The 23,879-nt window shown below is 39.7% G+C and overlaps 1 protein-coding gene and 1 non-coding gene across 8 annotated transcripts; both read right to left on the bottom strand.

Annotated features, from left to right (window-relative positions):
• Nucleotides 1-261: 261 nt before the first annotated feature.
• ZCCHC8 (zinc finger CCHC-type containing 8) lies at nucleotides 262-22,612 on the bottom strand. 7 transcript variants are annotated; one of them, XM_061168898.1, is made up of 14 exons: nucleotides 22,285-22,612; nucleotides 21,060-21,100; nucleotides 18,687-18,761; nucleotides 17,009-17,114; nucleotides 15,715-15,789; nucleotides 13,353-13,456; nucleotides 13,168-13,233; nucleotides 12,532-12,592; nucleotides 11,913-12,055; nucleotides 11,481-11,623; nucleotides 8,680-8,801; nucleotides 7,271-7,357; nucleotides 6,885-7,002; nucleotides 262-1,759 (listed from the first exon to the last, which is right to left on the bottom strand). In XM_061168898.1, the coding sequence occupies exons 1-14, from the start codon at nucleotides 22,483-22,485 to the stop codon at nucleotides 981-983; spliced, it is 2,121 nt and encodes a 706-aa protein (XP_061024881.1). In that variant the 5' UTR covers nucleotides 22,486-22,612; the 3' UTR covers nucleotides 262-980. The 7 variants fall into 7 exon arrangements, with proteins under 7 accessions (XP_061024881.1, XP_061024882.1, XP_061024884.1 ...); XM_061168899.1 differs by lacking the exon at nucleotides 22,285-22,612 and having other exon boundaries at nucleotides 18,687-18,715; nucleotides 21,060-21,092; XM_061168901.1 differs by lacking the exons at nucleotides 17,009-17,114; nucleotides 22,285-22,612 and having other exon boundaries at nucleotides 18,687-18,715; nucleotides 21,060-21,074.
• Nucleotides 18,089-18,223, bottom strand: LOC133076078 (small nucleolar RNA SNORA9). Its single transcript, XR_009697486.1, has one exon. It is a non-coding gene; the product is annotated as a small nucleolar RNA SNORA9 (small nucleolar RNA).
• Nucleotides 22,613-23,879: the final 1,267 nt, after the last annotated feature.

Consider the following 23,879-nt stretch of genomic DNA (forward strand, 5'->3'; position numbering starts at 1 on the left):
ATTCCACATAAAGACAAAAAACATAGTTTCAGCTCTATCTGATATATCTGACAATTAAACGCAATTTGTTTATGTCTACTTTTTGTTTTTAACAATTATCATAGGATTCAAATCTAGAAAATTATTTTTGTACAAAGGCTAGCTGCCCTCCATTTATTTTTTTCAAAATGATTACTTTAAAAGGTCCTGCTGTTTCTATATTTAAGGCCGAAATCCACTGAAAATACCCAAACTTGTAATTTCTTTATTTCCTTTGCTGCTACTAATTTTTGCAACCACATAATTTACTTCCAAACTTAAAGGTTGTATATACTAATTTAACTGTGAATCATCTTTTTGTATTCAAAGTCTCAGATTATGTATATGAAAACTAATTTATTAAACCTTTGTACACAAAGATGAACATACCTGTATAGCAAGCTTATATGAAGAATGAAGTTACAAAAAAGTAAAAGTGTTATTAAAACTGATGCATGTAAATCACTTACAAAAATACCCGAAATGGGATAAAGCTGCTCATCCCTGATTTTTCTCATTTGGTTGACAGAGTTGAAATATGAATTTTAAATGGTTAGAATTTTTTCTTTTAAAAAGTGATATATTAAACTTACATACAGGATAATTAGCAAAATGTAGAAAGGGAAAACAATGTACAAAAGACAGATAAAAACCATCACTCTTGACAGACACGATCCAAAAATAGTATAAACCTTAACAAACTACCTCTAAACCAGCTCCTCCCTACGTCCCCCGCCCCCCCCCGCAAGGTTTTATCGGCGAGAATAAAATACAGTAAACCAGCAAGCTCGGTCCTTCTGTTCTTTAAAAGAGGCCTGACTTCAGACCACAATTAAGCCTTAGATAGACTTCTTTTAACATGGGAGGGACAAACAGGAAAATAATTTTACCTGTCCACTTAGTACTAATTACCAGAATGCACAGTTATAATTAAATAGCTCTTGGTGCTATGTCAAAAGCAGTTATTCAGAAGTCTTCTTGTGTTTTTGCTGGTTTCGGGGCGAGTTCTTTAACAAGTTTCTTATCCTGAGGTACATTCCAGTAGATTCCGCCATGTTCTCGAATTCAAATGGCGTTATTCCGGTTGCAAACTTGCTCATGTCGGGGACAGGGGTATGGATTTTAGTGGCTGTTCCAGGACTGGTGTCCGTTTGAAGGAGCTTCTGGCTGCTGCCTCCATTCTTGACCTCACAGTCTGACCCGACCCTGCCACTGTCAAGAGTACCTTCAGAGTCGGCCTCGGCCGGCCCTTCCTCTTCCTTCTGGCCAGGCAAGGCAGCCTCAGAATCTGGACTCGAGGTTTGTTCAACTTCTGATTTCTCTGTGCAGGTGTCTGGTACCTCAGCCTCATCTGACATCTGCTTTTCAGATGTTTTTCCCTCTGGGACAGGGAGGTCAGGCTCATTCGGACAAGGTGAAGAGGCAACCGAATTCCCGGTTAAAGGTGTGTCAACAGGAATATCAGAATCACTGTTTACGCTCTCGGCCTGCTCGAGGGCTGCCCAGATCCGCCTCTGCTGTTCTTCAAGTTCCTCCAGAGTCAGTGCGTCCTCGTCCATAGTCACAGATGCAGTTCTGGTCTGGGGTGAGTCACTGGGAGTGAGCGGCGGGGTGCCCTTGGGGAGCGGAGGCGTGAAGATGGGTGGAGGGGTGCTCCGGGGCAGCGGAGGAGTGCCAGGGGGCAGCGGGGGCTGAAACTGAAAAGCTTCGCTGCTCGGGGGCCCGTGCGGGACCTCTGCATCTGAAATGAGGACGTTGAGACACTTTGAGTTGTCATATAGCATTTATTTGGTTTTACTGACACTCATTATTTGAACTCAGGTGAATCCAGAGGTTCACTGGCCAAAATAACTGGCTCAAGAGGGGAAAACTGGATCCTCAGATACCATGACCATCACTTAATGTCCTCAATCCACCTGAAAAGAACATCTGCAGGGGGAAAGGTCAGGATCTCTGGCGCCAGGAACTTTAACCGAGGGAAAACTTTAACACAGTAGGAAACTGGGCTGGAAATTCAGCTGCCTAGACTCCAGAGTGGGTGGAGGCAGAAGGATATGAAGTGGAGCAGGCAGCGCGGGGAAGTCCCTGGCTTACCTCCCAATTCTGTACCCTCAGCGTAGACTGCTCGCCTGAACTGTGGGTTCACGCAGCCAACTGGTCACTGGTCATCACTACCTGTATGTACCACAGACACGACAGATCCGACCTGTCCAAAACAGAGGAGCTTTTCCTAAAATTCACACTCTTCCCCCATTTGCTAAGCTCGCTAATAGCACCACCGGTGGCATCTGGCTGAAGTCTCCCAAACTGAAACCTGCGCGTCATCAGAGAGTCCTCCCCCTTTCCTTCTGCCCACAGCAGGTCCTTGGCTCTCTGGGGTCCACCCTTTCCTGCAGCCTGTCATAGGTGCTGCGTTATTTTGGGCCCACTACTGTTTGTCAGGAATATGAGTCCTTCCTGCCTCTGGACTCTTCTTCCTTATATCCATCCTCCAAACTATCAGTCTTCCTAAAACATAAATCTGGTCCTAATAACCTTTCCATCTCATGAGAAACTCTTTAGTGCCTTCCCATCACCTACAGGAAGAAGTCCGATCTCCTCTGTGCCTTATGAGGCTCTCACAACCAAGAATTTGCCTATTTCCACCATGTCATTTCTTACTGCCTGGTTTAAAAGACTCCAGCTGTCACACTGTTGTTGGACCAATGTGCCGTGATGCTTCGTGCTTCTGTATTTGCATTTCTCACTGTCTCAAATGCCCTAACCCTTCTCATGGCCCTGGTAAATCTCTGAATTCATCCCTCAAGATGCAGCTTGAAGTCATTCTTGGGAAGAGGCTATGACTTTATCCAGCACGGCTGCTCAGTTTTTCCTTGGTGCCAGTATTACAGTTGGTAACCAGCTCTGTGATACTAACCCCTGTATGTATCACTACAGGCCACCACATTTATATTAAAATGTTTACACATCTGCAATCCTAGGCGACAGAGAGCCGTAACTAAGGGTAGCAGTTGTGTCTTATTAATCTTCCTGCCCTCAGGGTCTAGCAGAGGAGTCTGAAACACACTATATATGTAAAAACTTTGGAAAATTCAACTGCGTAACACAGAATCATAAAGCCTATGCAAAGCCAGTCTGAACTTTATTGTATAGGCAATAAGATCTGTGAGGAGGGTAATACACTGTCACTCAGATTTTAAGACGTTAACTCAATCAGAAGAGCAAAGAATGGATAAAAAAGCTGAAAGGAAGGATTAAAAAAAAAAAATCAGTTATAAGGGCGCCAAGAGCATTCAGGTGAGAGAGAAAAGCCTGAACAAAGAGGCAATTTCTGAGACAGTGTTAAGATTTCGGTAACTGGCTAGAAACGGAAAGCCACGATCACAGGGGGATGCGGCTGCAGACGAATGGCATCTCTCAGTCTCGGGAGCTACGAGAACACGGGTGCTGCCAACTACAGCAGAGAGCACAGAGGAGGGAGGGGCAGCTGGCAGGGAGAAGGGATGGCGAAGCTAGTGAGCTATTTGACAATATATGTACTTTATGCTTTTAAGAATAAAACATAACTAAACAGTTTAACCCAAGTTTCATTTTGCACAAAATATCACAATGAACACTATTAACATAAGAATGCTAAATGGGAAAAGGATGTTCAGGTACTTATAGTTCAAAGTTCCAAGCTGAATCACTGTACCCACAGCTTTGCAATATGGAATCCATTTCACTTATAACACATTATTTGCTAATAAAATTTTCCACAGGAAAATGGCAATTAGACTGACTCACTGTTTCTTCTTCTTGGGAATGAGCTGCCCACAAAAGGCACTCGAATTGCTACGCCTTACAGAGTTTCATCCCTGCAGGGCAGGAAGAAGCTGGGGACGGGGTTGGTGGGGGGGGCTTGCGGTGGTTCTGGGGTGGGAAGGGCCTGCCTTTAGGACCATTTACCAGGGTGTTCATAAGCCAACCCAGTCCAGTTAGCAGACCCTCTCGGCCCTTTCATGAAGCAGCCCTGTAACTGGCCTTGATAATTTGATCTGTTACTACTCACTGAATGATCACTTAAGTTGTTCAGAACCAGGGTAGGGAAAGGGGTTGCTATTCACCCCCTCAAAGACCCTGACATTCATTGTGCTGAGAGGGAACACGGAAAACAACATGTTTTAACAACAGAAGGATGGCCTGGGGGTGGGAAGACACATGGAGGTCAAGATATGTGGCTTGAGGCCTTGAGCTTTACATGTGGTCAGAGTGTTCTGATCCTGGCACTGGCCCATCTTTTAAGTCTGTGGCTTGGGCAAGAAAGCTCTTGTCACGGGGTTCTTTGTCCTCAGCAGGTGACTGCATGTTATGGTGGCTTCTTTTAGAGGTGCGGCTGTTTCTAAAAAGGCAGAGGCTTACTTAAGCTCCTGCACAGAGGCAGGCGCTTGTAAACAAAACCAGTTGCCTCTGCTGATGGCTGCGACCAGAGGGGCCTTTAGCAGGTGGTCTGGGACCTTGAACTACATGTAACAAATGTGTGCGGGCAGGCAGAAGCCTCAGCGGATGGCAGCAGAGGCTCGGAAGCAGGCACAACTGACGAAATAATTCACTTACAGACTGCAGGGCTAGGGAGATCTAGCGAACTAAGGCACAGGCTTCGGGGTAGGGGCCCAGCTGAGTCCTCAGGAAGTGCGGCGGAGGCAGAGACCAGATATATAGTGTGGAAAGAAGGCATTTCAGGCCTTTTAGGCACCCGGGGGAAATAATCTTTGTTCTGCAAAGGTTCTGTCTGTCTTACAGAGAACTAAAGAGGTTCTCATTAAACTGTTTATCCCAGGGTGAGTTAGGCAAGCACTAGCACTAGATCTTCTGCCCCAAATTCCACTGTGGACCGAGAACCACGGAAGGAATGTGGAGGCGCTAAACTTGGATTCTTGAGTCTCACTTCATCACGTGGGCTCAGCCTGGCTCTTGATTGGTTAATTATACACGAAGGAGAAAGAAAGAGACAGACAGACAAACAGAGAGAAACTTCCCTTAAGAGGAAGGTTTCCTAGGCCTCAGAAGTCCCCTCACAAGATAGAGAAGCAGCAGCTCCCAGCAGAGGGCTGAAAGCGCCTGCAGGTAGCGTGTGGACCTCGTTACGGAGCGCCACCGCCGCAAATCCCAAACCTCGAGAGAAAGCAACTACAACCCAAGTGGTCCAAAATACCAAGCTCGGGTGTCTTCTCCTCAGAGCTACTACTCTAAGTGCCTAAGACCAAAATTCTCTTCTTATGGGGAAATTTCTTCCAACCTAATTTAAGTTCCCAGGTGGTGGAGTCAGATGACTGGCACTAACTAACATCCTTGAGAGACAGAAACCAAGATTTTTGCCCTTACTCAGAAATCTTGGCTGTGGCCTTTGATAACACTGGGAAGTGCTGGGCTCTGGGAATGTAATTCTGTCTGGGACAACTGCTTTTGGGTTCTGGGGAATTGCTTGCTTTCAAAATTTCATAGGTATGTGGCAAAGGCTGTAATTCTGTTTCCTATGAACTCTTTGGCCGTGTTAAAAGTGAGACTAGATATTGAAGTAAGGCTGTCGGTGCTAAACGTCCAGGTTGTGAACTTTACTAAGGCATCAAGACTCCTGTGGTAAGAATAAGCAGAATAAAAAATTTGGGAAAATGGTTTGGAGGCTTTAATTTTGGACTTTGAAGTTGCTAGTGCAAAATAATTCAATTTTGGGCTTTAAGGTGATTTAATCTGCAACCTTTAAATTCTCCCTGGGTGGGGCTTCCCGGCAGTCCAGTGGTTAGGACTCCGTGCTTCCACTGCAGGGGGCACATGTTCAACCTCTGGTCGGGGAACTAAGATCCCGCGTGCCGTGCGGCACGGCCAAAACAATAAAGTAAAATAAATTCTCCCTGGGAATCTGAAAATGGGTACTCGGGGTGGGGAGGTCTCCATTCAAATTTGAGGCAATTTACATTGCTGGCATCTTATTACTAGAGCATCTGTATGCATTTTACCCTAATGTTGCCATTTCATTTCGCTTTCAGAACATCCGACATGCTACATGGGACCAGAGTAGAGGGGCATGGTTTGTGACGGGAAACAGAACAAGGGGTGAGTTTTCATTAGGTTCAGAGTGAACTTGGAGTTTTTCCAATTAACACAAAATTCTGATCCATTCCAGAGCCTTCTGGGGGCAAAATCTAAACTACTCATCAGTAGTCCCAAGGGGAAACCCAAAGGAGTGGTGGTTGGTAGTGGGGCGAGGACTCAAAAAGGTGGGAGCGTGACTGTCCTGATAACTACTGAGCTGCTGAAAAGGACCGTCACAACCCTGCTTGACCACAGGTTCCACGGTAAACCCAGAGGGTTCAGAGAACAAAAGGCTGGGGGAGTATCAGAGGGCAAGGCCTTTGTTCCCTTCTGGGTTTCTGAGAGGATGGACTTTCCTCCTGGTCTCTCTTTCCTGGGGGGAGGAGGGACTTAGTGGATTTATACACTTGGGAAGAGTAACTGTGAAAGCCTGACTTAGCTCTGCCCTTCTTCCTCTCGGGAGCAAGCTGCCAAAGGGAGCATGTCCCACTGCTTGTCTCAAAGCGCTGCCCACCAGAGGGGCCGGTCCAGGTCCAGAACCACTGGGACCGGGTGGGTAGGTCTGTCTGACTCAGGTATCCAGTCGGCTGCCAAGCTGGCTCTCACACCAAGCTATGAGTCTTCCAACTGAGCTTCGATCAATAATAGTGGAGATGCTCTGATATCCAAGGATAAAAGAAAAGATTTACTCTTTAGTTACTGCTCATAAAGAGCTTCCTCTTTCTTATGGAACTCAGGAGTGTACCAATTCGCCCTACTTTCTAAAGAAATCGAAACCACGGGATGAAACCTACCCGAGTCAAGCTCCATGTCGGCGGGCGAGGCTGCCGAGCTGCCTTCCTTCTTCTGCTTCTTTGGACTACTAGGGCTGGGCAGAGACGAAGACCTCTTGCTGCTGGACCTCACACTCGGCTAACGGAGAACCAAACCGAACACAAGTTAGGTGGGTCCACAAAGAACTGAACTCCATCCCTTCACTTAAATATGATGTAGAAAACCAATCTGGAGCTAAGTCCAGGTAACTGGTGAATGCAGTTATCTTTTTCCTTTGGATTCATCAGAAAACACAGAGTGCTTTATATCCAAAGCGAGAAAAGGCAATAAGATGCCTAATGAGTTACAAAATTCCTCAGACAGACGCGATACATCTTTATAAACCACACTCTGAAAATCTATTTACCGCTTGGAAGTTAGAAGTTAGGTAATTGGCAAACACGTCTTTCTGCTGACATGCCTGCATTGGTATGGAACCAAACATCCTCCATTCCTAATGATGAAAGGAGAAGAGAAAAATAAGTATGTATTTGGAAAACGTCATGCTTTGAATAGTCTGCTGACAGGAGGTAAGGTGGAGGTCTCAAATTACATTTCCGCTTCATATGTGACTTTTCCTTTTTGGGGAAATTAATGAAAAAAATGGAGCAATGAAGGGGAAAAAACCCCCAACTCTGCCTGCAGAATGCTCAGGACTGAACACTAAAAGACTACTTGACAAAATCGCTTGGCCCAAAAAGGTTCCACCTACTACAAGAAGAAGTTACAGGCAGTAATGACACAGACTCTCATCCGGCCTGGCTGGCTCCCGCCCCCTCCTGACGCACCAGCGCTGTTCACGTGACTGTTAACTGTTCCCTTCTCCTAACTCGCTCACTCATGCTGATTTTTCTATCTTCTGTTCTTTCCGTTTCCAAACTGAGCAATAATCTTTAAGGTTCAACATCACTCGTTTCTCTCTTATCGCCAGTAACACATTCAACAGTGGTTCTCAATAGAAATCACTTTGGGCTCTTGTGAAACCTACAGATTCCAGGGACTAAGTCAGTTAAGTCAGGGGCGGTGCTCAAGAACGTGCATTTCTAATGCACACCCCAAGGAGACTCTGATGTAGGCTGGTACTTGGACCCACTTCCAGAGGCACTGATGGTCTGTACATGCAACTCAGCCCTTGATTAATTACACACGTCTTCGTATCTGTTCACTAGACTGTAAGTTCAGACCTTTGGCTGTTTCTCTAAAGCCCAGTCCCTAAGAACACCTAGAATGCATTTTTATTAAAATACCACCACCACCATCACCACTACTATAGTTAGTTGTTAAAGCCTGAAACGTAAGATGAAAGTTGGAAAAGATTAAGTGTAGCAAACCTTTCTTGTATAGGAGAAACTTTACTTTGGGGAGAGGGGGAAGAGGGAAGAGTAGGAAAAAGTTATAGTATACTTAGATTTATTAAAGGTAGAAATTTACTTCCCAATTAATTCTGTAAAACTTATAATACTGCTTCAAACCATCCCATATTTTAAAAAATCATCTTTTAATTTTAGAATAGTTTTAGATTTATAGAATCTCACCATTCTATTTTAGCTCCTTTTCTTAGGGCATAAAATTGGAAAAAACTGTGGGGTTTTTTTCTTTTTGATGAATTCAAGATTTCACTTAATATTCTAATCAACATAAAGGAAATTAAAAAGTAAACACAAAAGTAACACATTTACTTCTTTATGGAACAGTAATTGCTACATAAGCTAACATTTTGAACAATCTACATAAATAATGTCACATCCCAGAAGAATAAAAAACCAACACACTTACATCTGGAATTCCTCTGGGAGTAGATATATTAAAACCTGGATAGTTTACCAATTTCGAGAGATCGTAAGTGACACTTTTATTTTGTTGTACTTCTCCAGCTTCTGTTTCTCCATCAGCACCATCTATTACAGACCATCAAAAAGCTTAATATTGCTAGATGCCCATATAAATCCCTCTCCAGACCAAAAGTAGACCTGGAAAGCGCTTAGATTCATGACCACAGAATTATTCCGAGAATAGCTTTAATTATAATTTGTCTGAACCATTAGATTATAATTTTTAAACAACATGGACATATTATTTTGATAAAAATAAACATTTAAAATCTTGGAAACTTTAGTTCTTCCATGAGTTATTTGAAAAGTCTGTTTTGCACTGGTCTTATGATTTGCCTAATCCTCTATTCCAATTCTTTATTTAATAAACATTTATATAATGGTTACTGTGTATGAGCTAGTGTTTTCTTTTCAGATAGTGCTTTAAACAGTTTACAAGTATTCATTCGCTTAATCTTCATAACAACCCTAAGAGGTACATACTATTAAAACCACTTTACAGATGAGAATAGTCTTTGAAGGATACTTGGGAACCACTTCATTATTTTGAAAAGTACTAAATAAATCAAACATTTATTTTGCTAGTCCCATGTCTATATACCTAAGGAAAACAAATAGTTGATGAGAAGTTTCTCTTTATATAAGTTTTCAGGATAAGAAGCCAAGTAATGAAAGAATAAGAATATAACCAGTGTGTCACCCATCATTAACAGATAGATATAGGCAGTGATCACCAATGACTGATTCCACCACAATTCACAGGAAACAGAGGGACAGAGAAACATGCTAAAATAACACCATGGGGATGCATCAGCAAAATCTCGAAAACTCAAAAGGACAAAATACAGAGTTTTGTTAAAAACAAGAAAGGGAACTTACAGATTAAAAGAGATTTAAGAGGCTCTCAATGATCTACAATCTTTTGTCCAAAGAATCCCTATTCAAACAAATAACTTAGAGAGAGAGAGAGAGAGAGAGAGAGAGAGAGAAAACACAGAAATGCAAGCACCTACAGAGTGGCATGAGCAATGATAATCTGAATGTCAGCATGACTTGGGGATATATTAAAAGGCTGTGCTGGGGCTTTCCTGGTGGCACAGTGGTTAAGAATCCACCTGCCAATGCAGGGGACAAGGGTTCGAGCCCTGGTCCGGGAAGATCCCACATGCCGCAGAGCAACTAAGCCCGTGCGCCACAACTACTGAGCCTGTGCTCTAGAGCCCGCGAGCCACAACTGCTGAGCCCGCACGCCTAGAGCCTGTGCTCCGCAACAAGAGAAGCCACTGCAATGAGAAGCCCGCGCACCGCAACGAAGAGTAGCCCCCGCTCGCCACAACTAGAGAAAGCCTGCACACAGCAACGAAGACCCAATGCAGCCAAAAATAAAAAAATAAAATTTAAATAAAATTAAAAAAAAAAGGCTGTGCTAAATATTCTTTGGTACTACTTGAGGTGGGGGGGTGGTAAATTTTTTATTTAGTTTTTATTTAATTAATTAATTTATTTATTTTGGCTGTGCTGCGCGGCATGTGGGATCTTAGTTCCCTGACCAGGGATCAAACCTGCACCCGCTGCAGTGGAAGTGCAGAGTCTTAACCACTGGACTGCCAGGGAAGTTCCTAAATTTTTTATTTTTATTTTTAATTACCTAAGTAATATCTAGAAACACTTTCATTTTTTAAAAATGTAGAGCATTAGAGATAATACTAAAATCTTAAGCCCAATCCTGTTTTCCTTCTCAGGGATAACCACTGTTGAGTTTGCTGTATACTGGTTAGGACTTTAAAAATTTTTATATAAAAAGTTATTTACTATCTACCAGATGCCAGGCACTGTGCTACATGATAAATAAATAGATACAAATTGTGACAGGGCATGAAGAAAACAAACAGGGTGAAGTGATAAAGACTGGCAGAACAGGTGGGTAAACATGGGAGAGACACCTTTAAATAAAGTGGTCAGGGAAGGCCTCTATGAGTCCAAACCCTGAAATCTAGGTGGTCCTTGGTTAAGATCTTTCAAAAATATCTTTTACAAACATAACTCCTCGTAGAAAATATAGAGCATTGTTTCATCCGTGTGGGTTTTTTTTTTTTAATTTAAGATCAATGGTATCATAATATGTAAGTCATCCAGAAACTTGCCTTTTAAACTCAGTACTGCATAGGGATTTTGCCACGTTAGCTCCATGGATTTACTCCATTTTTAAAAATACTGCAGGGATTCCACCCCCCCAGATCTACCACGGTTTACTTAGCCATTCTCCTTTAGGGCCTTAATGTTGTTTTTAACTTTTCACTATCATGGTCAATGTTAAAAAGTATCTTTATATACATACATTTCCTTGTGCGCACGTGTGAATATTTTTCTAGAGGAGGTACCTAAGAGAAGTTCTAGATTATAGGAGGGTTTATTTATTCTAACTTTTATAGGTCTCCTGGCAGAGATGGATATATTTCTGTTACCATTACTGAGAAAGGCAAGAGCTTATGAGGTCTAGCTGCAGAGCTAATACCTTGCTAGGTAGTCACTGAGCAAGTCCAGATAATCATCTGATAACTCTCAATGAAGTTTTAGTTCATTCCTTGTAAAACAAGGGAAACACCATCAAGATATTTTTTAGTTAACTCAGCACACACTAAATAAGCCAGCCATTCCCACCCCATTTTACTGTGATTCTTTAATTAAAAAAAAAAAAAAAAAAAAGAACACTTAAGCTGACTTATCTAACTGAACATACTATACCTTTTCCATCATAGAGTGCAAGCCCTGAGGTCTCTAGTTCGGCCTCTTTGAGCCAGCCTGGTGGGTATCCTAGCTGGCGCATTCGATATATAAAAGGTGGAAGACTCTTGTCCGTCACACCCAGTGCATCCTGAAGTTCCTCACTGAGTAAAAATAAAAGAGTAAGAAAAATACTGTATTCTTGTTTGGATGAAAATACATACTGGTCTGATATTTTAAAACTCTTCTATGTCTTATATTACACACCTATGGCACGGTGCCTATCAAACACATAGTTAAAATTCCAATAAATGTTTTTGGATTAATTGCTGTACATTATGTAGAGCCTTGCTAGAGAACACTTATATCTTGATTATTACCCTGAAGGTCCACAGAACGTTCCAAATAGTGGGGAAGTAGAAATGACATTCTATGGTAAAATGACAGAGGTACCTAATAACTCCTGGCTTGAATCTTCCAAATCTTTCTTCTACTTCTTCTGCATGGTATCGCTGCTGAAAATTCTGATTGCTCGTCTCACCACAGGCATCCATATACTCTTTTCTCTTCTCACTTATTCGAGCAGCATTCCGAGGCTAAATCATAATGTGTTTGGAAAGAATGGTATCGAGCAGTTTAGAAATATTTCAGAAATTAAATATATATAAGCACTTTTTCTAGGTCAAGCACACAGATTATTTCAGTTTTAATGCATAAGGGACAGGTATAAAAGAGTGGATACTTTAGAAAAATAAGCAAAGAAGAAAAGCAGTCCTTTAATTTCTTATTACCTTGGTACGATCATAACATAAAATAAAGTTTTGAAAATAAGTTGTCTAAAAATGAACTCTCATAATGTTTTATTCATCTCAAATACAGAGTACTGTAATAAATTATTTTTTTAAAAATCTAATGTCTTTAAAACTTATGTATAAATTTGGAAAGATTTCAAAATCAAGGACTACGGGAAAGTAAGACAGGAAGTTTCTTCACATCACACAATGCCATAGATGTATTGAAAACATTAGAAAGCTCTGGTTCAAAGATTTTTTTTTATATGAGAAAAATTTACCATTGGGCAATCTTTCATTTGATGCTCTTCAGAACCACAATTGAAACAGTGAGGCTTTGGCCTATTTGGTCAAAAAACAAAGATTTTCATAATGTAAATAGAAATATAAAAGCAAATCAACAAAATTCTGTATGACAGCAACGTGTATCAGAGACAAGAAAGCATGTAGATCGCCAATTATTATCTGCAAAAATGAGTACACTTTCACCTCTTGTGCTTAGTGATTTAAACAAACAGTACTTTTGACCAAGTCTTTTAACCAAGAACCCTTGTGTTCCCGACTGATCTGTTACCTCTGAGTTTTCTCAGTGGCTAATAACAGAAGAACCAAGGCAAACAGATTATCATATTTTCCTTTAGGTAACTTGGAAAGGGGTAGATGGTTATAAGACAGCAATCAAACTGACAGCAGTAATTATACCTTTCCACCCACCCAGGCACATCAGGCGTGAACCAATGAATTCCAATATGACTGACTTAAACATTTAACACGTCTATATATTGAAATTCTAGTTTAATCTGTTTATTTATCGTAAGCTAGCAATAACGAATATTAACTTTTCAAGCTAAAAGAGTTCATGGTTTTGGTTAAAAAAGAAGAAGAAGAAGAAAACAAAAGCAACTCCCCACACAAACCTTTTTGCCTTTACTTGTATTTCTTGCCCTTCTAGAGAAACAATGTGGCTGAAGACTTGCTGGTACCTTTAGTGAGTTTTATTAAGGAATAGTTATCATAGTCTGCAAAATTTGGTTTTTTTTTTTTTTTAAAGGTGAACTTAATGGCAAGATGCATAAAGATCTTCATTCACTATGTAGGATACTTGGGTATTTCCCATCCTTCCGTAAGCTGAGGGTTTTCATTTAGTAGCGGTTGCCCCAATTTATCAAGGCAAAAATTAGTAAAATACAGGACACTTCCTACAACCTGCAGAAAACAAGTCAAAAAATATTGCTATTTAAGCAGAAAAAAAAAAAGACATTAAATAATGTAAGACTATGATTAATTGTTTTAACAATTTATTTCTGGATGAAATTATTAGAAATAATAATCAACTCCCTAGTTAAAGGAGCCACATTCTGACGTGTAAGTAAGATCTCCATCACTGAATTCCCCTCTGTTGCCTAGATTCACTGAATTTTTCCTGTTGGATCACTACTATCAGCTGCACTTTCTCCAGACTTAAAAAACTAAAACTTGTCAACAACTCTTACATTCCCTCCAATTCCCCATTTCTTTGCTTCCTTTTGCAGCAAGATCCTCAGACAGTTGTCTATATCTATATAGTCACTGTTTCCACTTCCTTTCCTCCCAATCACTCTTTTCCTTTCTTTCCAATTTTTGGGAACAATTTCCTACAGAAAAGTTGAAAAAAATGGTACAAGGAACACCCATGTACCCTCCATCTAGATTCGACAATTGTTAACTGACATTTTTGTGTGTACATCTCTACACACACACACACACACTTTTTACTGAGCCATTTTTAAAAAGTAAGTCGACACCACTATCATCTTAGTCTAAGTCACTATTTTCTCCAGCTTGAGATTAATACAATAACTTCCTACCCGGGTTCTAGCTTCCACACATAACCAGCTACAGACTCTATTCATGACACTGCACCCCTAAATACTTCAGTATGAGCCTTCTAAGAATAAGAACATTCTACAAATCACAATACCACTGTCATGCTTAAGAAAATTACTAACACCTTAAAATCATCTATATCCAATCTATTTTCAGTTTTCCACAATTTTAAAGACATGGGGGTGCTGGGATGATGAAGAGCCCACAGATCTTACTGAAAAGATTCACAAGGTATGTACACATCTCTGCAAATGTGATAAAGGCTGATATTTGCAAAGGTATCGTTTTAGATCACCCTATAAATGCCAAGTGGAAGAACTAGGACCAGTGATCGGACTGAGTACAAGAAGCACGTTTCAGCTCAACTTTTAGAGAGTGGAAGTTTCTGTCACAGGTGTGAAGAATGAAGTGGTTTGTCTCATCTTTTAAAAAAGTGAATTCCAAGTTACTGGAAAGACTCAAAAAAAGACCAAGATGCTCTAAGGGCACTTTAAAGAAAGATTCCTGAATTTGAATTAGATAACTCCATTTCCCTTTTAAACTCTAAGGTTCTGGGATTTAAAGTGGCACCTGCCTGGAAATGGGGGATTCTGCACTTATTAATTTAGTCTAAATTGTGGTACATCAATGGGACACAATACTCCATGAACATGAAAACTAGTCTTCCTTTAATGGAATCCAGGATTACATCACCTTCTTTAAAAAATTTTAAGTTGCAAAATCACACCACTACACTGCACTGACACTGCTGAATTTTGCATAGGTACTGAAAGGGCTAAATGTAGGTTCATCTCTGTAAATCGTCTTCTGTTTTTCACCCACCATTGGAGTCTGTGAACATTTAAAATTTCCTATCTGCCACCTGTTATATTAGCTATATATCCCTCTCAGCTTCACCCATCTCTAAGTTCCACAAGCATGCTTTCTATATCTTCATCCAAGTTCTTAAAAATGAATAGAGGTGGGAGAGAGGGATGAATAGGTGGAGTAAAGAGAATCTTTAGGGCAGTGAAACTACTCTGTATGATAGTCTCATGGTAGATGCATATCATTATAAATTTGTGCAAACCCACAGAATGTACACCACCAAGAATGAACCTTAACGTAAACCATGGACTCTGGGTGATAATGATGTGTCAACGTAGGTTCATCAATTGTAACAAATGTACCACCTGGTAGGGACTGTGGATAGTGGGGGAGGCTATGAATGTCTGGGGGCAGAGGATACATGGCAAATCTCTGTACCTTCCACTCCATTTTTCAGTGAACATAAAACTGCTCTAAAAAAAAAAAAAATCTATTAAAAAAAGAAAAAGAAAGAAAGGAAAGAAGATGAACAGAGAGGATAGTCAAGAGAAAAATAAAGTCCTCCAAAGTATATCTATTGTGCCCCCAGGCCACAATGAAATAGTTATTAAAAAGCAAACTATGGTATTTAGAGGCTGAAGCCTACACTGTTGTTTACAACAAATTTAATGAAAGAATATGTGATCATCTGATGACATATGACTATACCACTTTATCATTTAAATGCCACCCAATGGACATAGGATAGGAAACATATCTGCAGAATTCAAAACTTAAATGTCCAAACTTACACTAAAAGCTTCCTTATTGTTAACAGCACTGGATTCTTCTACTTTATGGTCCTCTTCTAGCATAACACTGGAAGGCTAACACAAAGAGAAACACACGTTACAAAAGGTAACCAATTTTTAACAACTTTAAATTTCAAATATTAGCAATCTGAACACACTCACTTTATTTTCTAATACATACCATTAAGGTATATAAAATTTTGAATTCATTGTTGTCATAATTAGGGTGAGTTGAGTAGTTAAGCTAGGTAGGAATGCTTATGAAAGAAATCTCCCAAGTGGGAAAGTTAAAAAGATATATAAAAGATAGTATCTTCTGGAACATTAGCATACACTATGACTTTTTTTTTTTAAATTATTTTTACACTATGACTTTTGTGTTAACAAATATTAATTATGGAACTTTCAACACTTAAACTGACAAGACAGACTTTACCTTGAAATCAGATAATCAAAGATTAAAATAATATATAACTTGGTATTACTGGTCAATACTGATATTATAACCCTTACAGACCTCAAGCCACTACAAAATTCTGAAGTGTTTCTTGAATCAAATATTAAATAATATTCAGTATGGTTTTTTTCTTTTTTTCAGTATGGTTTTTATTGTTAAATGTATTTTGTTCCATGAATCTTTAAAAATTATATCTGATAGGTGAAAACTAAAGGTGATAAACAAAAAATTTAATTAATTAGAATACTCCATTCTCCAACCTCTGAGGATAAACAGCTAAAGATCCTTATTTGAGAGACTCTACTTACCTTAATTTTTTATTAAAAAAAAAAGCCCAGAAATCATAATTCTGATTTTCTTAAGGTAAACTCATGCCCTAATATTCAGAGTGGAATCTCTCAGATTTCTTTGGGCATGCTGTTGATTTTTAAAACAAGTAGAAGGGAAAGAAAGGATGGCATATGAACCTGTTCATTTTACATAAAAAGAATCCATCTTTTATAAACCCCAGAAACAGAGATTTTTTTTTTCTGACCTAAAATTAATTGTCTGCCCCAAACCACGTGTCCAAGTCAGGGAATAGAAAATAAAAAGGTTTCAGTTTTGAGTGTAGCCAGGTGTGACTATGACTCCCTGAGAAAAGCACGAGTGATCCAAAAGAAAGCCCTGTGGCTGCGCTGGTCAGACTGTGGAGAAGGAAGCCCGGCTGCAGGATGGGAGGTGAACAGTCAATCTCAACAGTCATTCTGGTTTTGATTCAAGAGGATCCCCGGAGCCTAACAATTGGCAGTGAAAAGCATAACCTACTAATCTTAAAATCTCTTAAGTTTGAAATACCTGGGGCAAAAGATTAAAGGAAGTCTTTTCCACATCATTTTTCTGCTGTTCCTCAAATCTTTTTACTAAATTTGATACAAATTCCTCTATTTCTTGATGATATTGCCTGCGTAAGAGGACAAAATGGTCAGAACCCAGACAGAGTAAAACATTGACTTGATTGAGTTTTATGCATTTTTAGAAGATGTCATGTGTAAATTTTGTTATTTTGTTTTTCAGAGTTTATCAAATCGCTGACTCTTTGTAACACTCAGGAATCTATTCCTTAGGAAAAATATATACATTGTTGTCAAGTTAATAAAATGATTATGATAAACTAATACAGTGCCTAGGATGTAACAGCTGGCAGATACTTATGCAAAGACTACATGGATTTTATTTATAAATTTTACATACTTAATTTTTGAATCTATAATACATGTAAATGGTTCAAAATTCAAAAGAACTAAAAGGGTGAGTTACATAACGAAAAGCTCCCTTCCTACCCTGTCTCTCAGCCCCTTATTTCTGCAACACAAAGATAATCAATGCATTCAGCTCTTCCACATCCTCCTCCCAGACACCCTCTCTGCACATATAAGGAAACACCTATGTAAATATTACACTGGAGAAAAAAAGACCAAAATGCAATGCAAGAAAAATGACTGAGGTCTATTTTGCCCAGCTTTCCAGGTCAAGAACCACGTTCATCATACATTCTTCAGTGCTCAGTTCAGGAGGGGCCAAAAGAGCCAACTTCCTCTTTACAGACGTGATCTGTCAGGTCTCGTTAGCTTTGACATTCTAAGATTTCTGCAGGCACAACACCAGGTGAGCGGTGCAGACATGAAGACTGCCAGGAGCTTGAGTTAGAGGCCGATTCTGACGGTGACAGCGGCGCTGGAGCCCCGCGTGCCCAGCCCCGCGCTGCTCCTGTGCTCACCACAGGCTGCTCCCCCCTCCCAGAGCCTCAGGTTCTGCTGCTGCTGCGACGAAGTAGCCAATGGACCTGCCACCCAGGTGACACCCTATGTGTGGTCCCTTTACCTTGCCCGGCGCCTAAGATAACAATATGATTAAGTGACGCCGAAGGGGGCAAGCAAGTGTCTGAAATGTCTATGACCCTGCTCTGAGGAAGGGACAGGTCAAGGCCTCAAACCATGTCAGAACATTCTAGCAAGCACTGCAGGAATGCACTGAGTCATCCTAGACCCAAGCATGCTGGAAGGCTTGCAAAGGTCTAGTTTTGCTATTAAAAAGAAAAAAAAAATCATGTGGGTAAGCTTTGAAGATAGCCAACAGGGAAAACTTACTTCCCTGATTGTGGTAGAGAAATGGTTAAGATTATTTATGGCGGTAGCGGTGACTTTTATTTGAGGCTATTTATTGGGCTCTTACAGGTGCTCATTTAGCTACTTAAGAGGTAGTTACTATTAGTGTCCTGTTTTCCAGTGATGAAACTGATATGCAGAGAGGGTCAGTGACCTGTCCAGGTTCACAGATATAGAACGTAGAGGAGTCCAGCTTCAAATTCAGGTTTATATGACTCTAATGTCCTCACTCTTATCATGATTCCATAAATTTTAAGTAAAAGAATAAAGATGGTATATAAAGTAAAAATGAAAACAGCGTATTTATAGAAGACATTGTATCATAAATACATCAGCTCATAATATTTAGGAAAGGGAAAATTACTTACTTTGAAATAACATTGTTCATAAATAGAATCTGAAATAAAGGTCCATCTAATTTAGTATTGTTCACCAATATTCCACTAAAACAGAAGTTAAAACATATTCTTAGAAGACATTAAAGTAAAACTTGCATATGTATATATAAACACTGAATCTTTATAATTCTTAAGTACCAAAGATCATATAATATTTTACAAATAAGATCAAGAACCACAAAGAACTCCAGTGTTACCCACTTTAACAGTTTTTAGGGGTATCTTTTACATTACATATTTTAAAAAATATTTCATAAAAAAATTAAAAACTACAGTTAATCTTCCAACCAAAAAGCTTCTTTACCCAATGGCTGTTTGTTTACAAATTGAGGGGAGGGAGGAATTGAATAAACCAGCAGGTTACAAGAATATATTTCTCAAAGAATCAGTGAAATTGGCTTGGAAATATATGGGAAATTGAAACACTTTATAAATAAATGGGTAGACTCTTTCTGGAGGGCAGAGCACACTGCACTAAGTAGCTCAAATCCAAAATTTTAAAGTAGAGATGTAAAAAGTATCTCATTCCTGAATTTGACTTTCAAATACTGCAAAAAACAGAACTAGACTGCAGCCTGGAAATCTGCTATATATCCCTTCGGTAACCTGGGAGCAGCTGAATCTCTGATTCCTCCACACCTGCCTCAAATCCTTCTACCTGTACAGCACGTGAAATAAATCAATCTGTAAGTGGAATTGCCCACATCAAGTAGAGAAACAAAATTAAAATATGAAGACACCCAGAAACTTGCTTCAATTTGCACAAACTTCAGTTTTAAAAAATACATCATGTTTTTAAAAACTACATGCAATTGCATGACCCTTGACTGGAGTTCAGTTTGAGAAATCAGCAATAAAGACATTCAATTGGGGAAATCTGAATCTGGTTGGGAATGTTATTAAGGAAATCGTGCCAGTTATTAGGTGTGATCATGGTGTTGTGGTAACATGAAAGTCTTTAGAAAAAAAAATACATGCTGAAATATCTGGGGTAAAATATGTATATGGAATTAGAAGAAGGAAATATGGCAAAATATTGTTAAATCTAAGTGTGAAAATATGGGTATTAACTGTACTATTCTTTCCACTTTCTGTACGTTTGAAAATTTTCATCATATATAAGAAAAAACAGAAAAACAAAAAAAAAAAACACCCCACAATGTTTACTGGATAAAAAGAAGAGACACTTCTGATCATGAAAGTTCCAAAAATAAGGGTTAAATCAAGAGATGTAGGGTACAATTTTATCTAAATAATTTTATTTTTTTCTTCCTCGGTGTTCTGTAGAAAGCTTTGTCAGTCTGACAATGTGGAGGACACCAATTTAAAATATATATGTATATATATATTCCTTTTTCTGGATACCAATGCTTGCTTCTTATAAATTGGCAAAGCCTATGATGCTGTAATCATTTGAATTCAGGTGATTATAACCCCCTTATAAATAAATATTTAATGTTTAAATGAACAACTCTATTACAAAGCATATGCTTGTCTAAATAAAATATCTTTACATATATAAAAATTGTGATTTTTTTAAGAATCCTAGTTACATTCAATATGTTTACTACCTAACCAAAAATAAGTGTAGGTCTACAAAGTGTGCTCACATAGAGGAAGGAAAGTAGGGCATAGAGAAGTTATTCTTTAGACATATTCTGAAATATGTCTAAATTCTAAATATGTTAAATTCTAAAATTTTAAAGTTTTAGTCACCAGTGTAGCCAGTTAATTCAGCTGGTACCAGGGACAAAAAATTCCATGTGAAACTGCATCAGGGTACCCCATATTCTGAAAGCCTTAACATACCATTCTGTGTAATAAATTTGTACTTTAAGAAATATTTTAATTTAGTGACTACTAAATAAATTTATATTACAAAATATCAACATTTAATCTTCTATTAAAATCAGATGCCTGAATGCAAATTTACTCACTGTACTTTTTTCAAAAGCAACTACTTTCTCTTCTTCTAAAATGCTGCATCTTGCATTATTTCTATTTATGAGCACATTTCAATTGTATAAATAAATCTTCAGCCAGATTAATACTGTAATCTGAATTCTAACTTCCCAGAAATGTTTGCTGAATAGCAACAGCTAGGCTGATAACTTGCCTGTTCTGAACATTAAGTCAAAAACTTCTGAATTGTGTTTCACACGTATTTTCACCCAATAAGTCAGTTTCAAAGTTTAATACGGTTGTGAGAATTCAAATTTTACCCTCACAAATTAAAGGATCATTATTATGATTTCTTGAGTACAAAATGGTACAAAAATCCTAAACACCCTTTTTGCAAAAAAAAACAACTGTGATTAAATATTCAAATTCAAGATCTCATACCTTGGTCGAGTCAGAATGTTCAATTTTCTTTTAAGTTCTTGATGTTATTACTTGTTAAGGAGTATAAGCCCTCATTAAATAGAAATATGAAGATCATAAAATTCAACTACTAACCTCACTTTTGGTGTCAATGTTATAAACATATGTTATAAACGTTAAAAGACAAATATTTTGAGGATGACACACTTACTGACCTCCTGTTTTGTTGCAGGGCTAGGTATGTGGATCTAAAAACTAAAATACAGTTTTCATCCCTTCCAACATGGTATTTCTAAGGCAGGGTCACGTAGTTCAAAGAGACTAACAGACTAAACCAAAAATGTTATGCAGCATAACAGACTGTTAAGAACTGAAGAATCTAGGATGGAATCTATGAATGTTCACTGTAAAATCCTTTCAACTTTTCTGTATTTTGAAATTTTTCATAATTAAATGTCGAGGAAAAAGGCATTATGAAAAAATGACTTCGAAAACCTTAAAAGATGATTTACCAACCACTTTCAGGGGTCTTTACACTAGAAAAACTACCTGAGCCAAAATTACCTGCATGTGTATTACAAACAAAAAAACACCAAAAATTCTCTAAGAATGGAAATAAACATATTAACACATCTTGCTAGAAAGGCTGTAAACATGTGACGAAAGGCAAACGGAAACTTATTTGGCGCGTTTTCCCTAGGGGTTTGCAATGGACCTTAACCACGGAAGCTATTTCAAAGTGGAAGAACTTTAAAATGAATCCCCGAAGTTCATCAAGCAATTAACCATTTATCTCTGCATGCCTCGACTCCTTAACGCCCCCAACTGCACATCCTAGCACCACTAACTTTTGCCCCGCCCTAAGGACACATCTGCGCCTAGGTCTAAGCATCCGGTATCTCCTAACATACAACTACAGCGTGACTGCAACAACTTTAGCTTGGCTCCAAAAAAGGAGTTCGGATAACGCTCCAAAGAGGGGAAGAGAAGTGGTGAAGAGTCTACAACTGAACAGTTGGAAGAGTCCGGAATAACGCTAAAAACCGGCCCCAGATTGGGGGGCGGGAGGAGCGAATAAGGTCCAGGATACGGATCCCAGAAGGGGAGATGTCTGCGCCGAGGCCTCGGGGACAGCTTACGCAACCCGAACCCGCGATTCTCAGCCTCGTGGAATTTCCGCCCGCACCCTCCCGGGCACGGCACACACCACACTCCCCAGTGACAGGGCCCAGCGAGCGGGAAGGATATTCTCGGCGCGGAGCTGCTCGATGGTTTCCTCGTACTGCCGAAGCCGCTCCCGCAGCTCCGCGTCGCCGACCCCATTCTCGTCCTCCTCGTCGCCGTCGTCGTCCTTGAAGAGGGTGTGAACTGGCTTCGGAGTCGACTCCTCTAGGTGGTCAAACGCCTCGAACAGCTCTAGGTCGCCGAAATCCACCTCCGCCGCCATTTTGGGCTATGGGAAAGATACGAGAAGAGGCGGAGCTGGCCCCCCTGCCGAAGGCAAAGGTTGTTGGGCGGCACCGCTCTCTAGGGCTCCGGCCGCCCTAAGCCACCCAGTACGGTTTCCTCCAAACGTAGGCCGCCGAAGCTGCATAATGGGCGGGGCAGTCCTGTGAGACTACAACTCCCAGAATGCAATGGCGTCTCTCATACCCACTTCTGAGGTCGCTCGGGAGCAAGGCATGCTGGGATATGGGTTTCTAAGCGACTGTTAACTCATCGTTTGCATTGCATACTGGGATTGGTCCTTTTTAACGTGAAGAAAGCCCAACTAGATCAGAATGTGTTACAACAGTATGAGTTGTCTCTTATGCATTTAAGGCTGCAAAAATCAGAGCACGATGTACGGCTTATCACAGATTCTGGTGAATAAGGAACTCCAGTTTTGTCACAGACTACCTTTGTGATCTTGGAGAAGCTACTTCAGTTTACTGGGCTTGTTTCACTTTTTCATGAAGAACTAGCTTGATCTTAGATTATTTTAGATTTGTCTGTTGCAGCTTTTGGTGATTTCTCTCCTTCAATCACTCATTCATTCAATAACATTTATTTACCGAGTTCAATGTGCCAGGCACTGTTCTAGGAGCTGAGGGTGTAAGAGTGAGCAAACTAGAGAAGTTCCTGCTTTCATAGAGGGTACAGTCTAGCAAAAGAAAGAAACAAAAAATAAACATACATGTTCCCGCTCTTGGGTCAAAGTGGATGTTGATGGGTATTCATCATATTAAGAAATAAATATGTGAAATAAAAACAGGAATGGATATGTAACAAATTTGACATTTCTGTGTGAGTCAGTGGATCGAAGAACTGAGGTTTGAACTGAATTATAAAGTGTTAGGAGCGCGAAGTTGGTGGTGAGTATGGGGGATGGAATTAAGAGAGTCCTAGTCTGAAGAAATGGCATGTAGAACGAAAAGGCAGAGTGGAGCAAGATGAGGCTGGAACATTAGGCAAGTACTCACCACATTAGGGACATTGTTTCCACCCCAAAATTGGGAAGTCATTTCAACATTTTAAACAAGTGGTGGGTCTATGACCCACAAATTTTCATTTTGGTAAGATGGTCCTGATGGCATGATAGGAAAAGGACTGGCGATGGAGCAAACGTAAAATTCCAAATCTAGTAGACTGATAGATTTTTGTAATAAGATTACAAATGTTAGCTTGGATTACGGTAGTGGCAATAGTGCTGAAGAGTTGATATTTAATAGAGGATATTTAAAAGATAAAATTAAAGCAACAGAGATAACTGAAGGGTTGTATATAGGAATGAGAGAAAAGGGTGGTGAATTATTTGCCAGGATTCTGACTTAAGAAACTGGTTAAATAAGTGATCATTTG

The sequence above is a fragment of the Eubalaena glacialis genome, chromosome 15 (genome assembly GCF_028564815.1).
Source record: "Eubalaena glacialis isolate mEubGla1 chromosome 15, mEubGla1.1.hap2.+ XY, whole genome shotgun sequence".
Classification (NCBI taxonomy): Eukaryota; Metazoa; Chordata; class Mammalia; order Artiodactyla; family Balaenidae; genus Eubalaena; species Eubalaena glacialis.